Genomic DNA, 19,805 nt, shown 5'->3' with positions numbered 1-19,805 from the left:
TCTGAGAGCCATGATTTAGCCAAAAGGGATCTCCTATTAGTGGAGCACAGAACAAATAATCAGGAGAACACATCACAGAGTTAAAAGAGAGGATATCAAAGGGCTGGCGTTCAGTGAGAATTTCATCAGAAGTTGCAAACTGATTAAGTGATAGTCTTAAGGAAAAAGATGATGCATTCAAAAAGATTTACAGAGATGGAAGCATAGGGTGAAGGAGATATTAAGGTATAGAGAAATAGGAGGATTATAATTTTAGATGTATAGCCTGAAATTGAAAAGGAAAGCGAGGTAAAAAGATCTTCAGAATAATTCAAATATGCTTGAGATGACCACGAGGTTTAACACCTTGTGCTAGAAATTGTAGCAGACACAAGATTAATCAGATACTGCATTTGCATGTACTCATTCACAATTAATAAAAGGGGGGAGATATGTGTATTAAATTATAATGAAGAAACCAGGTTATGATAAATGTAACTTGAAGCTTTTAGAACTATAGATATGTAAAAATGAGCAGAGTACCTGAGTCATTCAAGTACTGGTTAAGCTTCTTTAACAAAGATAGCCAAAAATACAGTGCCTTGATTCAGAAAGCATTTATTTCTCCTATTGTGCAGCCTAGAGGAGTGTAGTATAGGGTCTTGGGGCATCTCTGTCATCCTCAGCCCAGGGCTTCTAATAATCTGTAGTCATCACCATTTCCTAAAAGAGGAAGAAGGCAAAGAAAGTCCAAGGCAAATATCCTTAAAAAGAATTCTCAGAAGTTATACATATCACGTCTGTTCATATTGCAAAGGCTCATATTTAGTTACATTCAAGGGAAGAAAGTATAGTTTATTATGCGGACATCAATGTTCTTAGTAAAACTCAGGCAGGACAATGAATACTTAGGGGTAGTTACCAGTGTCTACCTTAGATACTTCAAGAAAAGATCAGGAAAGGTCAAACTAAATGATGGCAGTGATTGGAATTGAAGGGTGGGTATATGATTTGAATAGTGGAGGGAGTAGAGAGGGTATTACAGGCTAAAGGACAAGATGAGCAAAGAAATGGGTAAGAATCAATATAGGATTTTGGGGGAAAGTGGCCAGAGGCTGGTGAGTAGGAAAAAAAGCAGTAGAACATAATCCTGGTATGGTATTATGGAGCACAGTGCAGAGGATCTTAAATTCCATGCTTAAATGTCTGGGTATTTTGTATGTAAGGCTGTAGACATGATTGAAGTTTTGTTTGTATCATTTTAAAAATTATTCTACATGACAGTAAACTGGGAAGCAATATTTGGAGCTTTTAAATTTGGAATGCAAGGTGGAAAGACTATCTCGGAGACAATAGCTACAGAATATGACAACCTGAACTGGCATTAATGCCAATGGAAATAAACAGGGAAGGAGGAGAGGAGGAAATGAAAGTCTTTCTGTAGGGAGACTGATTTAAATTGACAACTGAGGGCTTCCCTGGTGGCTCAGAGGTTAAAGCGTCTGCCTGCAATGAGGGAGACCTGGGCTCGATCCCTGGGTCTGGAAGATCCTCTGGGGAAGGAAATGGCAACCCACTCCAGTATTCTTGCCTGGAGAATCCCACGGACGGAGGAGCCTGGTGGGCTACAGTCCACGGGGTCGCAAAGAGTCGGACACGACTGGGCAACTTCGCTTTCACCTTCACTTCGGAGGTCAGTGTTAGGAGAAATGAAATGTAAAGAACAGAAGTTGACTAAAGTGTTCAGGATAAGTGAACTAAGGACTAAGAGCAGGACCTTTGTAACTTGATTTGGGAATGCCAGCAGGTGATGCTATTGACAGAGACGGAGAAGACAATAAAAGGGAAGGATTAGGGAGAAAGATTGTGGGTTCATATTGAACATATTAGCATTGAAAAGTCTATCATCTGGCCACTGGAAATTCATTTTAGATCTAGGAAGTGATTAGGGTTAAATATAGATTTGAGGTGGTTGAAATTTTTCTGATGGGCAGAAAAAAGTGTGGAAGTCAATCGAATTTTTAAAAATGGTGAGTCAGAAGAATTAAAAGGAAGAAATATTGATTCAATATCTGTTGGAAATACAAAGGAAAGGGTTAAACATAGCAGTTAATCTTAGATGGGAGAGGTAATTCAGTTCAGGAGAAACAAAACAAAACAGAACAAAACAGACTGGAATCAGAATCAGAGCTGTGTTGACTTCAATATGAGGGAGATAAGCAGCTAAAGGACAGTGCAAGGCCAGTGAAGTGCGTGTGTGTGTGTGTGTGTGTGTGTGTGTGTGTGTTGAAGGATAACCTACATCTCACTATTAGAAGAATGTTACTGCATCAAATGGAGACAGAAGAAAAGCTTTCTGAGTGTCAACATGAAGAACAAATTGCAAATTCAAGTTAGGTAGCATTTTTGTTAGGCTAATTCCACCTCTTTTGGGCCCACTGGAGATCTTCCTGCTAAAGCAAAAAGCAGACAGAGTGGAGAAGGTGAAAGGTGTACATAATTTGAATTTAAGTATTAGTTTGTCATACATTTTTTCTTTTCTTTCAATTAAATTATATAAAAATCACTCACCGAGGTAATTATTAGTCTCTTGAAACAAGTGTATTTCCAGATTTTTCCTCCATACTTTTTCCACTTCTCCTTCCACTTTCCTCCCTCATTTCTCTTTCCCTGTCTTCCTTCCTTCCTTTCCTACCTTCTCAGAATGAAAAATATGTGTATATGTTTATATGTACATGTAAAAATAAATACACATACGGAGAGGAAGGGCAGAATCCCCCATATTTATACTTCCATTTCTGCAGCCCCCAAAACTACATCTCCCTCTCCCCATTCAATGGAATCCCCTGAAGCACTTATAAAATTCAAGGGCTCATGGGATTCTGTGTGAAAACCAGAGATCTTGATTAGGCAGGTTTTACATGCTCACCCTCTGTGGTTATGTTTTTGAGATTTGTCATGTACAAGAACTAAATTGAGCTTTTACAGACCAGCTTTATGTTTATAGCTGATATACTGTCAACAGTAGGAAAAGAAAAGTTTAATTATCCAGGAATCAGAATAGGAGTCAGAATATGTAACTACAGGCAAAGTCACATTTTAAAATATTTATTATTTACAAATAGAGTTTATATAACTTGTCCAAGGCCATGGAGATGCATGGCCCAGCTGCAGAGCCTGTGATCTGATTACTAGATCACATTTCTTCTGATGAACAGTGAATCGTTTATGGATAATTGAAAATTAATAATATTTTTCTTTTTTAAAAAAGACAGTCTTGGATAAAGTTTGATGACCAATATTCTAATACTTTGAAGTACTTTTAAAAATGTATATAACTATTTTTACTAGGGTAAAAGTAATAAAGGCATTTAAATAAAAATAAAATGTTTACAACCAAAGCTATTTCTACTTCAGTCAGACATAACAAATCATATCAGAATGTTTAATTACTGTCCAATCAACCTTTCTGTTCAGTGTGTCAGTTTAACTTAGAGAACCAAACAAAACATTCCTTCGTTTGTCAATGATAGCCTATTAAAACAAGGGTGTTCTAAAAATTGCATTAGGAGGATGTAAATGGTTTGTTTGATCTTCTAAATTTTAATATGTCAGAAAGATTATTGTGAAGAAAATTGGGCTTTCTGAAGTGACAGATACATTATTCAAATAACTTTGATTGAATGCAAGATTTTTTAATGCTTTCATAAAGGGCACGCACACTAATTTTGATTTGTAAAAGAGTGGCTTTAAAATTTGAGATATTAGGGAAAATATTTTGTTTATTTTTGATAGTACCATTAATTGAAAAATATATCTGGATTATAACTAGGATAAATTATGTGTACACGTGACAATTTATAAAGTTCTTGGTTTACATTTTTCAAGAGATTTTGTTTATATTTCTAAAACCATCTATAATTGGCCTCAAAAATTATTTGTCTTAAAGCAGTGATTCAAACTAATTGTAGATTTGAAAACAAATAATATGTGGATACCAGTGTCCATATGCATTCCTGCTTCTCATACTACTTTGATATCTTGCATATTGCCAGCCTCTCTGAAACACATAATGAAGTCAGAAGCATATAAAAGAGTGTAGTTCATTCTGATTTGGTTCTATTTGGATCTGAGTTTGTCACACATAAAGATATAAATCCATGGTACTGTATTCTTTTGTGAAAAATAATTATTCACTGATTACTCAATCTCTTCCACTTTGGTAGTTTCTATAATAGCATACAAAAATTCTGAAAGTGATGTATCATTTCTCCTGTTTTTAACAGGTTTTCCACAGTTTTAAAAATGTTTATTTCATACCGGTTTATTTTCTTCTTTAATGAATTTCTAGTCTTTAAAAAAATTTTGTTAATCCTTCTCTTGAAAAGCCTACATCTTAAAAATCTTTGTTTAATGATACACAGATTTTTCTCTTATGTCATATATGGTATATGGTAAAGAAATGCTGCTAATCATCTTAGCATGTAATCAGCTGATAAGGATAGGTATCTTTAAAACCTAGAACTTGCTGTCATGAATATGAAATTATACTATAAAAATGCTGATTTCTGGTTTCTGCTTAATCTTACCTGTCTTTCTGTTTCTTTTGCAGCAAAAATGCTGGATAGAATGTCTTCTTACTGCCATTTAAATATATTCTTTTCTTCTGTCAATTACCACAGGTTTAGTCCCTATGAATGGTATAACCCACACCCTTGCAACCCTGACTCAGACGTGGTGGAAAACAATTTCACCTTGCTAAATAGTTTCTGGTTTGGAGTTGGAGCTCTCATGCAGCAAGGTATACGATTCAGCCTGCTATTTCCCTTGGGCACCATGTCCCACTCTTTGCTGGGGGTGACAGCTCTTGCTGGCACAAGTCGCTTGCATGGGTGCCTCTCTGCATGTAACCATAATCCAGCTTCTCCATCTATCTGATGCATTTAGGCATTCTCAAATCCCATCCAAGGGAGATTCTGAGAAAATAATTAGCTTTTGCAATTGCACATAACGTATATCATCTAACTTTCTTAACCTATGGTAGATACATTATCTCATAGATAACCCAGCTAACCTGATCCATTAGCTAGAAGCTGCGTTTAAAGCACTACTAAGACTGCATCTTCTTGAGACAAGAATACAGTGTATTGCTCCTGTTTCTTGTTTCATTTTGATGTAAAAAATTCCCTTTCCTATCAATTCTTGATGACTAGATGCCTTTGTATTGCATGATTAGTAAATCTATTGCATATAAATTTGTAAAAATAAAATATTTAACCATTTAGAGTTACCTTTACAAGTAAAATATTAGCTGCATCTGATAGTATATAAGAATATAAAGTATTGCATGCTCAGAAGTGCATGCAAAAATACTTTCATAATTATTTAAAAATTATAATATTAATGTTAAAAATAAAGGCTACATTTCTTAGAAAATGACATAATATATGCAATATGTTTTAATGGTATATTTATAACTATGAATTTATTATTTTAGTCTCAGTTCTCCCAAGCTAACTGTTTTTTTTTGCTGCTGTGATTTCTTTTATTAATCTTTCAATATTTATATAAAGTTCAGTAAATTAATGTCAGACCTACTACTCAGTATAAAAGATTTCAAAACCAGACTATTTTATGCATTTAAAATGTAATATTTTTAAGTTTTAAAATTTTGTAAATAAATCAAAATGCCCTTTAACAACTGACAGTGACTGGATTAAGGAAAGAAAACATACTTATTTATAAGGGTTACCACACCCATATAAGGGTTTACCTTAAATTTTACTGGTGTATTTATGATCCACATTGAAGAAATTCATTCCATAGCACTGAAGAAGAGAAAATTTATTGTTAAATTATAAATTGTTAATAAAATAGGTACTTTGCTTTTGCATGTTTAATATTATGCAGAAATCCATTATTTCTGACTGTTTCATTTATAAACTACTTCCTAAACTAAAGGTAAATATTTGCATATTAAAAGGAAAAAATTAACTTAAATTCATGTTGCAAGCAATCCTACTAATGAGATAATTTTTGCTTTTAAAAATATGAACATCCAGATATATATGTATTTAAATCTGAAACTTGAAGGTTCAGAGAACTCTTACATAAACTAATTAAGCGAGTGGCATCTCTTTCTAAATAAAATGAATAATCAATAACTGTATTTGCCCTTTCCTACATTTTGAGTCCAGTGGCTTTTTTTTTGCCCTTAGATTTATTTACAGTTGGAAGATAATATTGGAGTTATCTTAAAAAATATAAAAGTAAATAAAAATACATCATATGAGACAGGAATCTCTTCCAAGTAGCACTGGATTATGTGATTTACCCAGGCACATTGCTAGTAACCTGCTAATAGCTAACTCTGATAGCCTGGAATGAATTATTCTCATAGTAAAGATCTAACCATAATAAAGTTTTTAAAATTATTTTTCCTACCACTTTGAAAAATAGTATATCATTTTTATGTATAATTTATAAAATATTTGGATATTTTTGAATTTCAATATTGGTGAGATGAACTTGATATTTATAAAATCTAGCAATAAGAAATAAAATTATATCTAATATCTCTAAAAATGATGACAAGCAATCCAAGCAATGAAAAATTCAAATGTACATTTGCTTTGCCACATAACTACTTCACTGCTGGTGGATACATGAAAGAGGAACCCATACTATTCTGGCTGATGCCCAGCTCCCCAGGAATTAGTGGGATATAGTGCTGGACATGACGTTACCTTGAGTACATGACAGTCAGCCCCTAACCAGGCTCTGATTCACAAGCCTAAGAGGTATTCACTTTAAGTCCTTGGGTAAGATATGAACTTGTGGTAATTGGGCCTTTTTTGTCGAATGTCTCCACTGTTCTTTTCTTTCTCAGTCTTGTTTGACTTTATTGGTGTTGTTGTTCAAAAAAGAAAAAGAAAAGAAATGGTAGACTGGGCAGCCAAAGCTGCTGATCATGGTGGGAATGTTTTAGTGTTTCGGTGTCCAAGTGTGTGTCTGACAGGGCCTAGGAGCAACTACGTCAGAAAGGTACTTTTCTGTTTTATTTTGTTTTGTTTTTCTTACAGAGTGGTAGGCAAGAGTCTGGAGCTGGAGTTGGCTGTCATGTCCAAGTCTGTCTGCTTTCTAAAATGTTGTTTGTTTGTTTGAAATTGGAAGGGTAAGATGAACTGCAGTATAAGATGGACTGTTTTGCTAGAACCAAGTTATGATACCATTTCTTTTCAATGTTAGCATGAATAATTTGTTGTATGTTTAATGCATATAGAGATATGTAATCTTGCTGTATTCGTTATTATATTTAAAAATATATAAAACATGGAGTCCATCTTTGCTTCATTCCATTTTACTCAAACCTTATTAAAGTTAATTTATTTGTAGACAATGCTTTCTTGATTATAGGTTCAAAATGATGAAGGGTAAATAGTAATATATATACATAAATTTTGTATAATTTTCTTATTAAAAAAGTTATACATGCTGATATTTATACATTTACATATTAAGGCTAGAAATAACATGGTAAAACTAAAAGACTCAATTTAAAAAGTGTTAGAATTTTAATGTATAATCTAAATTAATTAAAATTAATAATAATCAAAAGCAATATGTAATGATCAGATCTCATTCTCTTATTAATACCATGAGCAGACAACTCCAGCCACATATTGTACTATAACTATGAAATTTGTATATATGTGTAAAGATAAATTTATGCCAGTTTAACTATTTATTCTTATTCTGATTTCTCTCACTGAAGCTAACTATAGTGACAGGAGACATTTGTTTATGCATAAAAAAATAGTTGACTACCTATTTTAAAATAAAAACTGGACTGAAGCCCCATGGCTCAAAAAATGTGGATAACTGAAATTGTTTTCATACATTACTTTTTAAAATGGCAGTATAGATAAGATTTTTGAGCTTCATGCACATGAACAATGAAACTTCACATAAATAAAGCTTGTTATGAAATGGATCAAAATGTACATTAAATAATTTCTTCTAAAACCTGCTTTTTTATAGAATATAAAAATCTATAAAAGTAGTTTATAAACAGGAGAGATATTCTCCATTCTAATGATAGTTTTATAAAGGCTATCCAGTCATTACTATGTGATTCTTATTTTGTACTGTCTCAGGTAGAGCTCAGTCTCCTGTCACTATATGTAAGCACAGATGTCCCAAGAGACATGCTATCTGAAGTTAGCCTCTGCTCTCCCACGGGTTGTTCCTTGCTTACTAAAGTGATATGTAAATCTATGATTTAAGCTTTTATTACACAGTGATTCCGTTCTTCCACTGTGACCAAAAGTACCTGACTGCTGATCAAATTCTCTGTATTCGTCTCACCTTTTCCCCCCAATCTTTGTTAGGTTCTGAGCTCATGCCCAAAGCGCTCTCCACCAGGATAGTGGGAGGCATTTGGTGGTTTTTCACACTTATCATCATTTCTTCGTATACTGCTAACTTAGCCGCCTTTCTGACAGTGGAGCGCATGGAATCCCCTATTGACTCTGCTGATGATTTAGCTAAACAAACCAAGATAGAGTATGGAGCAGTAGAGGATGGTGCAACCATGACTTTTTTCAAGGTAAGTCCTACTGGTTATCTAAAATTTATGTATTAAAATGATAGAATACAAACAAACCTTTTCTTGTTAATGAATGTAAGAGCATAGGAACGTTGTTATTTGTAGAGAATAATCAATAGCATATTTCTTATGGGATGGAGACATATTCAACTAAATATATGGTCATCAAAGCAAATCATTTTAATACTTGCAAATGGCAAGGAGTTGTTGCTTTATAAGTATTTCATCTTTGTTTGAAGGAAAATCTGTTTAGAAGTAACATTATTTTCCCCACCAAGGTTTTGTCATTGAATGTAAATAGACAAAGTAATGTATTTACTGAAAATTGAATAGTGGGAGATTCAGACTCTACAAGGTGTGGATATTCCAGAAGAATAAAATGATTACATGTAAGAATGTTTTCCATATAGGCATTTATTTTTGTTAAGATGAAACAGGTTTTACTTGTTGAGACCCTACAGAAAAACAAGGAAAATAAGCACAAAAAGTTCCTATTCGCTGGACAATCATCCATCTAATATTCTGGAAGGCGTAGAATCTCAAAATGGGCTACCCCATTGGCATGTAGTGGTTTGCAGTGGGGAAGTCTGTTAAACATTTACGTGGAAATTATGGTGGCACCAAATTCCAGGTACATAGCATCTTGTCCTCCTCCATAATATTCAGATTGTCTCCTTACTTCCACTGATCTCATTGGGTCAGAGTAGAGCCAATGGGGAGATTCCACTTTAGGGAATCAGTATCATGTCATAATTTATTTTCTATTTTACTGAGTATTTTTATATTGTTTGTAATTTAGCAAATTTTTAAGCCTTGGTATTTTCCTTCATTGTTCACACAAATGCAATTGGCAGTTCAAGTGGACAGAAGTGGTATATTGTTTTTCTCTTTAAAAAATAATTGATTCAAGATATAAAATAAATTATTTCAACAAAACTCCAGGCAGCACCTACCAAGTACCAGAAACTGTGCTACACATTGGGTATTCTAGAGCAAATAACATCTAATTCTCACTTTTAAGAAACGTATAGTTTGTTGCAGATGGGATCAGCAATCATATAACAGGATTTTATATGACTTAACCTGACAAATAATTATATAATTTTCTTTGTAAAAATTCTTACCAAATTAAATCAGCTTTTTGGGGGGTTCTGGAGATCACCAAATACCTAAAGAACGAAATCGATTGAATGTTTTGGTCAAATCCACATAATTCTTAAAATTAAATTGCTTTCAAAGAGAATATTTTTAATGGCTAGCTTAAAGATTGGATGCATATTTTACAATTAATTGGAAAACTTTTATCATTTAATTAAATTTATTGAATAATCAAGTATGAGCAAGTCATTGAGATCAATATGGTGCTATTTGATTACATTAATTGCAATTGATCATTTTTCCCAATTGAGTATTAAAAATTAATAGCGATTGTTTTTCTTATTAAAAAACCTTTTTTAATATAAAAAGAGACTAGCTGTTGAAAATTATGAATGTATTTCATCAGTGTTAGTAACTTTGTAGAGAGTGAATATGTGGTGCATTTAGATTATTGCAGTATTTGAGGGGCTTTTGAAGTTGAGTTTGTACAATAATGCATATAAAATACTAATGCAAGTGGTCTGATACCAGAAGTAATAATTTTAGCCTCACAAATACTTCAAATTTTGTTTTTATTGTCTAGATTACTCACATATCCTGTTTCAAAGCTCTTGTGTATTATAGCAAGATACACCTCTGGAAAAATCACTGAAAATTTTCATCTTTTCCCCATCTTTTAGCTTATCTCTCCCTTTCTTTTCTTTACAATCTTTCTAGTCTTCTGCTATGCTTTTTGTTGTTGTTGTTTTAGTTCAGTTGCTCTCTTGCAGTGTCATTTTACCTAACTTCACGTTTCTTTGCTGCTCACTTTTCTTCTTAGTCTTTCATCTCTAGTTTTCCTTTCTCACACATGGGAGTGCCTCTAGCACCCAGAGAAAATTGATGTGAAACAACTTTCTGTTTTTAGCATCACAGACTTTCTTTCTATAAAATTGAAGCCTTTGGAAATGTGCAATAGTCACAATAAAAGCCACACAGTGATAATCACTAAGGTGACAATTATGTTGATAGTTTTATCACATGCTGACATCTTACTGTTGAAACTTGAAAAGGCATTAAAATTTAAAAGGATACAGTATTCAGTAAATGTTGATTTTTCTTTAGTTATTTTAGTGTATCCCTGTGATACTAATTTCAGCTACATATTTTGGCTTGTTAAACTATATGCTTATACCAGCTATTGGTATGAAATTTTGTTCATATGAAAGCTCCTTTCCTGGTGGCTCAGAATATGCCTGCAATGCCAGAGACTCAGGTTCTATCCCTGGGTTGGAAAGATCCCCTGGAAAAGGGAATGACAACCCACTCAATATTCTTGCCAGGAGAACTCCATGGACAGAAGAGCCTGGTGGGATATAGTCCGTGGTGTCCCAAAGAGTCAGACATGACTGAGAGATGAACACTTTCATTTTCTATACCAGCTATTAGTATGAATTAAAAAAAAAAATCCCTACCAATCTGGAATTGAAGCAATTGCACACTCATTTTGAAATTCTACAGTGAATCAGAGACTATTGTGTGTAGTGAATTTACATCTGATACCATTATTTTTTTCTTAATTAACAGCAATGCATACAAACACTCTAGGAAGCACCCTTAAGGCATTGACTTTCTAAAGGAATTTCCATCCTGTTTTTACTAATTGAGTAAGACCCTGCTGCTAGCTAATTGTTCTGGAACAGCTCAGTTCCAAAATTTATTTTAAAGAATGGTAAAGTTGTATTACTACAAGCAAGAGCTGGCTCAAGATATCTGGGCTTAAAGGAGGGGTGAGTGTTCAGTATTGCAAAAACAGAGTTACACAGTCATTCTACATCACTGAACAATTCTTTTTCCAAAGAACATGCCTGACTTTGTTCATTGACCTTACATGTATACTGTTATCAAGAAGATTTCATTCATCCCCCCTATATCCATTACCTGCCACACACATTCTCTCCAGGGATAAATGTAAAGCAATGACTGGGAAAGTAACTCAAAATTGAGCAGACGGTGGTTCTTCATTGTAATCTCATGTAAAACAATAGAAAGCTATATGACATCACCAACATGTTCATAGTCATATTTAGATAATAAAATAGCTGAGGGCCCAGGGATCTTATTGAAAAACAATAAAGTAGGAGTCAAACCATTCTTCTCAGAATCTAGGAACTTGGTGTAGCCAAACTGAAGCCTCACCCCAACACGATGTAGAATGTTACCAAGCAACTAGCATATTCTTTTCTCCTTGAAGTATAAAAATTAGGAGAATGAATACATGTAGATTATCAGCTCAAAAATGACTTAGCCATAGCCTGTAAGGCAGTATGGTCTCTTTCGAGAATCCCTAGATTTTCAGAGTGGATCGTGTGTTTTACAAATGATGCTGAAATCACCTTGTTTCTGTGCAACTTGTGACTCAGGTTTTTCAATTTCTACAAATTTTCTCTCTGGGTTTGGTCTCCCTGAAATCTCTGGTTTTGTTACATATACTAATATAGTCTGTCTTTCCTAAAGATATCACAGGAAATATGTGTCCTCTTTTATAGGTATTAAATAAATTCTGCCACATGTTGAAAGGACATTTAAGTAGTATCAAATATCTAATGTAAATCACTTAATACTTCTGAACCCATATTCTACAATTTAGAATAGTTAAGAGGGAAGGCAACTGGAATCAGAGAAACCTGAGCTTAATTCCTAACTCCACCATTTACAGCAGCAACTCACTTTTTTTAAAGCAAATTTCTGTACAGTTATCTTTTGGAACAATGAATATTCCATTCGTTGATGCAACACCTGTGATAAAGGATTTTAGCTGTGTTTAGAATATGCGTTTACTTTGAAAATTTTTCTATTCTGTAGAGAGTTGGAAAGGTTTCTTCAAAATATGTAGCCCTCCGTAGTATTTTCATTTTAGTGAAGTCGCTCAGTCGTGTCCTACTTGCGACCCCATAGACTGTAGCCTACCAGGCTCCTCTGTCCATGGGATTTTCTAGGCAAGAGTACTGTAGTGGGGTGCCATTGCCTTCTCCAGGGGATCTTTCCAACCCAGGGATCGAACCCGGGTCTCCCACATTGTAGGCAGATGCTTTATCAACTGAGCCACCAGGAAAGTCATCATAGTAACAGGCCTCCCTGTTACTCTATTTTCATTTTAACCTTGGGTTAAAAAATCAATTTATTCAAGCGTGTATGAAGGTTACAGAGTTAGGAATGCAAGCAAATGAATTAATCCATCTGGGAAGGGTAGTTTTATCTTTTGTTACTTAGAAGCAAAGAAGGTATTATTTTGTTTCATTTTTCTTTATGCATAGTTTCCCTCTTTAGAAGAATTCAAAGTACATTCTAAATGCCAACTCATTAATCTTGCCAGAACCCCTATCAAGGTAGGAAGCAATTATCATTATGCTCATTTAACAGATGAGGAAACTGGGCCATGGAGAGGTTAAGTGACTTATTAATTATGAAACCAATAACCAAGAAACTCATAATATTGACAATAAAAGTAATAGCCAAAGACATCATGGCATAACCATCATTACTCAAAAGAGCTAAATGCATTTGTCATTTGGGCTAACCCACATGACCTCAACTATTTGATCATATTAAGTTTCTAAAATATTTGCCTTAAACCATTGGAGCAGATACAACTATAGCATGTTCGGTATAGTCTACTACTTATTCTAAGCTTATCAGTTCAATGGTCTTCTAAAATTAAATTATGCTGGGGTGACAGTACAGGTTTTTAAGGCTGAATTGCTTGTGTGGCATGCCTGTAATGATTTTCTGAAAGCTTGACTGATTTTTGCTTCTTAAATGCCAAGAGAACATAAGTAATTTCTGACTCAAGGGATAGAATGTAAAATGTTGACAGTTTACCGCATGCACTTAATAAATGGATTTAGAAACTTACTATTCATAGATCTTAATTTCTACAAAACATAAAGTCTGTTATTTTTATTGAGAATAGTGCTGCTAATGGAATTATAATATATTTTCTATAAAGAGATTTATACATTAGAAAAGTCAATTCTTCACATGGCATCTATAGTTATTTTTCAGATCAAAAAGTGTTTTCTGAAATAAATGTTTATTTTCCCCTTAAGTTGATGGTAAAATACTTGGGAATTTCCATTTTGCATATTCAGGAAATTGACCTAGAATACTTTTTGAACATGGCAAAGGTATTTAACATTAGTTTTGAATTTATTTTATTTAGTTTTAGTTTTTATAACAATCAACATGCAGCATTGTGCAAGTTTATGGTGAAAAATGTATTGATTTGAGAGACATATGTATTGCAGTATGGTTACCACTATAGCGTTAGATAATGTCTCAGTGACATCATAATTATCATTTCCTTTTTGTGGTTAGAACAACCAAGAGCTAGTTTCTTAGCAACTTGGAAGTTTATAATGCAGTATTGTTGACTATAATCATATGCTTCACATTATATCTCCAGAACTTATTCTTTAATGACTTTATTTTTTTTATGGCAAATTCTTAGTTAAGCATGGTGATCACAAAAAAAGGTTCAATAATTATTTGCACATGGATAGAAATTGAGTATGATTTTCATTGTGTAATAGATTTACTATTTAATATAAATTAGAAAAAAAGGTCTCAAATGTTATTTTTCTGTCTCACATGAGAAATATTTTCTCTATAACTATAAAATAATTTAAAGATAAAATATTAATATGAGAATAGTTATATTGGCATCAAATTTTGTGATTAAAATTTTTGACTCATTGATAGAGTATGCCTCCCTATGTATGCATCAAAAATTCTAGACCAGCAGTCCCCAACTTTTTTTGACACCAGAACCAGTTTCACAAAAGACAATTTTTCCAGGGACTGAGGTGTCTGGATATTTTCAGGATGATTCAAGCACATTACATTTACTGTACACTTTATTTCTGTGTACTTCCCTGGTGGCTCAGAGGTTAAAGCGTCTGCCTCCAATGCGGGAGACCTGGGTTCGATCCCTGGGTTGGGAAGATCCCCTAGAGAAGGAAATGGCAACCCACTCCAGTATTCTTGCCTGGAGAATCCCATGGACTGAGGAGCCTGGTGGGCTGCAGTCCACGGGGTCATAAAGAGTTGGACACGACTGATTGACTTTACTTACTTACTTTACTTATTTCTGTTATTATTATATCAACTCCACATCCAATGATCAGACATTAGATCCCAGAGTTTGGGGACCCTTGTTCTAGACCATAGCCCAGTAAAGTTAGTCATGCTGACTACTTTATTAAAACTACTTTATTAGCACTACTTTAAATCATGGGGCTATTTTTTTAATCTACTGAAGTCCTAGAAAATATGGCAAACTATAGGACTAAATCGCATGCATAGCGTATGGAAATATGGTCTTGTCTGTGACAGTCATATCACTGATTAATAGTCTTGGTTTTCATATCAACTTTTCTTTTACAAAGGATAGAGTCACTATTTTGTCCTATTGGATATACCATCTGCTAAGTTATAAACATCTTTAAAATATCCATTCATGTACGTCATTAGTCTCAACCTATCTGCACATTAGAACAGTAGAATCACTTGGGGAGCTTTCAAAGAGCACTTCTCTCCAAGCCAAGTGATTAAAACTTTCTTGAGGCAGGATCCTGAGCATCTTTTTTATAACCTCCACCAGTGATTCTAATGTGCAGAAAGAGTTAATTTGATATTTAAATAGCCCCTTGTTTATTGGTAATAATTGTTAGTAACTAATTGCATCCACTTCTACTTCTTTCAATTTACAGTGGGCATTTTTTCTCTTCTGCAACTCAGACATTACAAAATATCAGACAAAGGCATAAAATGATAATTCCGCTGACCACATTCTTACTTCTTTTAGATTATTTACTTGAATTGTTTAAAGCCTTTTTCAACAGGTTTGCTGAGAATAAATAGTATAATTACATCTTCACTTTTGACACCATTCCTGGAGGCTCTTGATAGGTATGCGTAAGAACTGTCTTGTAGCAGGATGAAGAAGGTTAGAACTTTCTCCTGCTTAAAGAAATATGCTGGGGTAAATGCTGATTTTTGTTTGTGTACCTAAAAAGTTGAGAAAGCATATGTTTTATGGGAACTGAGCAGTGAATATATTCACCTTTCCTTTATAAACCTTTATTGCAGTTTTTTCTGTCAAGGCGGTGATGGAGGGGCAATTAAAGAAGAGACCTATAACAGGGCATACTAGAGTCTTGAAAGGATTGTTGTTGATACATGTGACTTTTATGTTTTCCTAATGGGGAGGAGATTAAGAAGAGATGAAACACTTCATGCCATGTGTGTGCCTGCTGAGTTGCTCAGTTGTGTCTGACTCTTTGTGACACTATGGACTGTAGCCCACCAGACTCCTCTGTGCATGGGATTCTCCAGGCAAGAGCACTGGAATGGGTTGTCATTCCCTCCCCCAGGGGAACTTCCCAACCTGCACCATTTGAAATTTGGGCTCATGCAGTTTTCTTGCCTGAGCTTATTGTACAATTCTGTAATATTTGGTGAGCCACTCTCACTCCTTTCCTTGTGGGCAAAAGAATGTACCTACATTAATGGATGGGAATAAATTATTACATAATTAATATTGAAGTCTTCCTTTGTTTCACTATAATTCTTCAGTATCCCCCTAGAGATCTAAACTGAAGCAAAATGTTTCTCAAACCTAACATTCTGCTTTATCTTGGGAAATGGGAAAACCAGATAGTTTAAATCTTGGCCAAAATCTATTCTTGATAACTTGCTTGCAAGTTACTACCTGGGCAATTACTCTGTGGTCATTCAGAATAAATAGAGACTTCATTTTAAATTTTTTGTTTACTTTGTGTATTCAACTTTGGGGATAATTTAGTTTACTTTGAATTTTTTTCTATAAGCTTAGAAGAGTGAAACAAAACTTACAAGTTTTGTATGATTGAAAACCAGCATATCTGAGTAGTCAGTTTAGATTAGTGATTAATACTATTACTGAAATATTCATTTCTTCATGTTGATATATTCTTCATCAGATACTTTTTTCTAGAAATAAAAAAAAAACACAGATTTTTGTAGCCATGTTATTTCTCTGACTCTCCAAAATTATTTTTTTCTCTATTAATAATATCAAGATATTGATTGTGGGTAATGGATCATTGTTAACATTAGTTTAAATGCTAATATTTTGTTTAATATTATATGGTTGGTATTTTTGAAGTGTTTTTGTATTCTTTTCAGTGTCTAGTATGGCTTTGATATTAATTAGTCAAGTTTGAAATATTTAAACCATGTATTTATGATGCATTTAATTTATTGGCAGAATAAGGGAGTGATTTTTACCCAAAGAAGTTGTCTCCTTCCCCCATCCTCATCTAACACACAATTTATTGTATGTGAGGCCCGATCCTATGTTTATTACAGGGATTTGCATAAGGCCTACAGAAAACCAACACCATTTTACTATGTTCCCATTGCAAGAAATAAAATGGTGCCTTTGAGGAAAGCTGCTTCATCAGACACTAGTTTAGCATGCCAAGTTACAGCTATCAATGGTGAGACAGCAGATGTGAAGGCTAGCTGGCATCAAAGCATATGAGTCAAAGACTTCCCTATGGGAAAGAAAGTGCTCCATTACACTTTATCTATCCTAAGAAGAGTGGTTCTGTCAAGCTGTCTGAAAATTAGAATATGATGGTTTTTATTACCCAAGCTCTGCCAGAGTGAATTCAGTAGTTAAAAAGTAAGTGATAACACCATTCTGGGAATTATAAGTGATTAGAGTTTCAATGTATTTAAACTCGGAAGGAGCAGCCACTTTTATTCTAGCTTCTGTGAAATATCAGAGACAAAAATTTAGTCTCTAATTGTTAAAGTTTCAATATGTACCAATAAAGATTTGCAGCACTGGAATGAAAGAAACAAGTCATGCGTTCCACTGAAGTGTAAAGTTTGAGAAGCAATGTTTTAATTGCCTTGGAAAGCAAGTATGTGGAGCTCCTGTTATTCCAGGATAGCTGTGGTTCTCTCTCTCCTTTGCCTTTCCTTCTCTGCTCTGTGCAGGGACCACTCTTGCTATTTGTGAGGTCAGAATGGCAACTCAAACACTGCCTTGTACCTCATCAATCGTAGGAGAGAGGGCCCCCCAGAGAATGAGAAAACTTGAAAATCAGTTAATATAGTGATGTCGAGCTGACATGTCAAGTGCTGGATAATGATAACAGTTGTCACTGTAAGAGTTTATAGCCACTGGTTAGGCAAAAATTTGAAGGAAATTCAAGAAAGACGCATTTTTGAACACACAAAAACTAGGCTGAGATAAATATAAAAAAACCCATCATGTTTTTATGTCTTAAAAAATAAAGTGATGATTTCATCTACATACATAGCCATATACAAGAATGATTCAAAAGCAAACGTATGAACAAAAAATCCAGACTCTCTGTTATGTAAATGTTTTTAGGAAATTATATTTATTGGCATTGGGGCTAAAAGATCTATTAATCATGCTTACTTTTTATGGGTTTTTTGGGGGGCATCCAACTTTAAAATATCATAAAAGACATATTATTCTATTCCTCTGGATCGTCTGTTAATTACAGAGTGACAACACTGAAACCTCTACTAAATCCAAAATATCTCTGGCAGTTAATGTTCTTGGTTTTTCATGCACTGTAATGTCTCTTTGGAGAGAAGCTGTTCTTTCCTTACAAATGGAATTTACACTAATTAGAATTTTTGGTCAGCTGAATTTTCTTTTGTTCATTTGTGCCTTATTCCTTTCCCAAAGTCTGAATAACAGTAATATCACTTTGTTCTTTGATATTAAGAGCTGATTTAAGACATCACATGATTGTTGAATTAGTCCTTTCATTATATCATAAAGTAAAATGAAGTTTACTGTTACTGCTGCTGCCAATGGTTATTCCCCTTTGGAAGCAAACATAATGCATGGTTATGAGTCCTTCTGACACTCAGTGATCTGATACTCAATCGTCATGCATATTCACAAGGAGTAAAGAAGTCATAACTCATTCCTAGTTTTTTATATCCTTCTGCTTAACCCACACATAGATTGGAAAAAAAGACAAAATAAACTTCAGAACTTGTTAACAGGCATTGATAACTGCAGGCTGAATAGCAGTGTCCTAAAAATATTGTTTTAAAAATATAACTGGATTAAACATTACTATTAAATGTCTTAGTTTTAACTCATTTCTTTTTCTGTAATATTAATGATCCTGGCAGTGTCTACAATTGGTAAAATATCTAATGCTTACTGGTGAGCACTCTTATTGGCCTCACATATTCAGAGAAATTCTTTAATAGTAATAAATAACGAACATTTCAGATGAGTGAATGTATGTGTATACATGCAAACATGCTTGAATGAATGAGTTATTTAGGAATAAAACATGCCAGCTTAATTGGAGTTAAATTATGGATGATTACATAATTTATTTTTCTTATAACCAGTTTCCACGTGAAATCTGTTTTGGTAGAAAAATGTTACAGGGTTTGCAATAAATTGTGCTTTTATATTTCCTGACAGCATTTGAATAATGCTTTTGATTGTTATTAGCCTATACTAGTGGAGTATAGTGAAAAGATTTGATTATCTCTAAAAGTAGGTGTTTCATTTATTAAATATTGTAATTACAGCTAATTAGAGGCTACACCATAAATTAGTTTGCTTTGTAGGTCCCTTGACTGTTTTCAGAACACTGTGAGTTTGTGCCTCATTTTAATTTACTACAAAAACAATTAAGTACAGACCAGAGAAACATAAAACAGCATTAATAAAGTATATAAAGAATTGTTGAGTCATTATAATGCATTTTAACATAATGATTAAGTGCATAGTCTAGATTGTGGCATGAAATCCTACATCTGTCTCCCACTTGTATTATTTAGCCAGTCTCTCCAGGTTTCTATGTTCTTAGAGGTTAAACTAGGGGTATAAATTTGGGTCTCATAGATTGTTTACATAGAGACCTGAACATGTGCAAACTCCCATTATGTACTTACTACAATTCTTATTGTATGGAATTTAATAGTTGAATTGTTAAACTCTGTAGCAGGTGAAATGATTTCCCCAAATATAAATGCTTTAATTCCTGGAGATATACCCAATTTACCTATTGTTAGTGCTAGG

General features: G+C 33.9%; 1 protein-coding gene across 3 annotated transcripts in view; it reads left to right on the top strand.

Moving 5' to 3' along the window:
* GRIK2 (glutamate ionotropic receptor kainate type subunit 2) overlaps positions 1-19,805 on the top strand; it is a 727,083-nt gene that overhangs the window by 599,285 nt on the left and 107,993 nt on the right. For all 3 annotated transcript variants that reach the window (XM_018053124.1, XM_018053125.1, XM_018053126.1), the window contains exons 12-13: positions 4,662-4,780; positions 8,370-8,587. In XM_018053124.1, coding sequence (XP_017908613.1) covers positions 4,662-4,780; positions 8,370-8,587 — 337 coding nt within the window. The remainder of the gene's footprint in view (positions 1-4,661; positions 4,781-8,369; positions 8,588-19,805) is intronic.

The sequence above is a fragment of the Capra hircus genome, chromosome 9 (genome assembly GCF_001704415.2).
Source record: "Capra hircus breed San Clemente chromosome 9, ASM170441v1, whole genome shotgun sequence".
Lineage (NCBI taxonomy): Eukaryota > Metazoa > Chordata > Mammalia > Artiodactyla > Bovidae > Capra > Capra hircus.
This window is presented reverse-complemented; position numbering and strand designations above follow the sequence as displayed.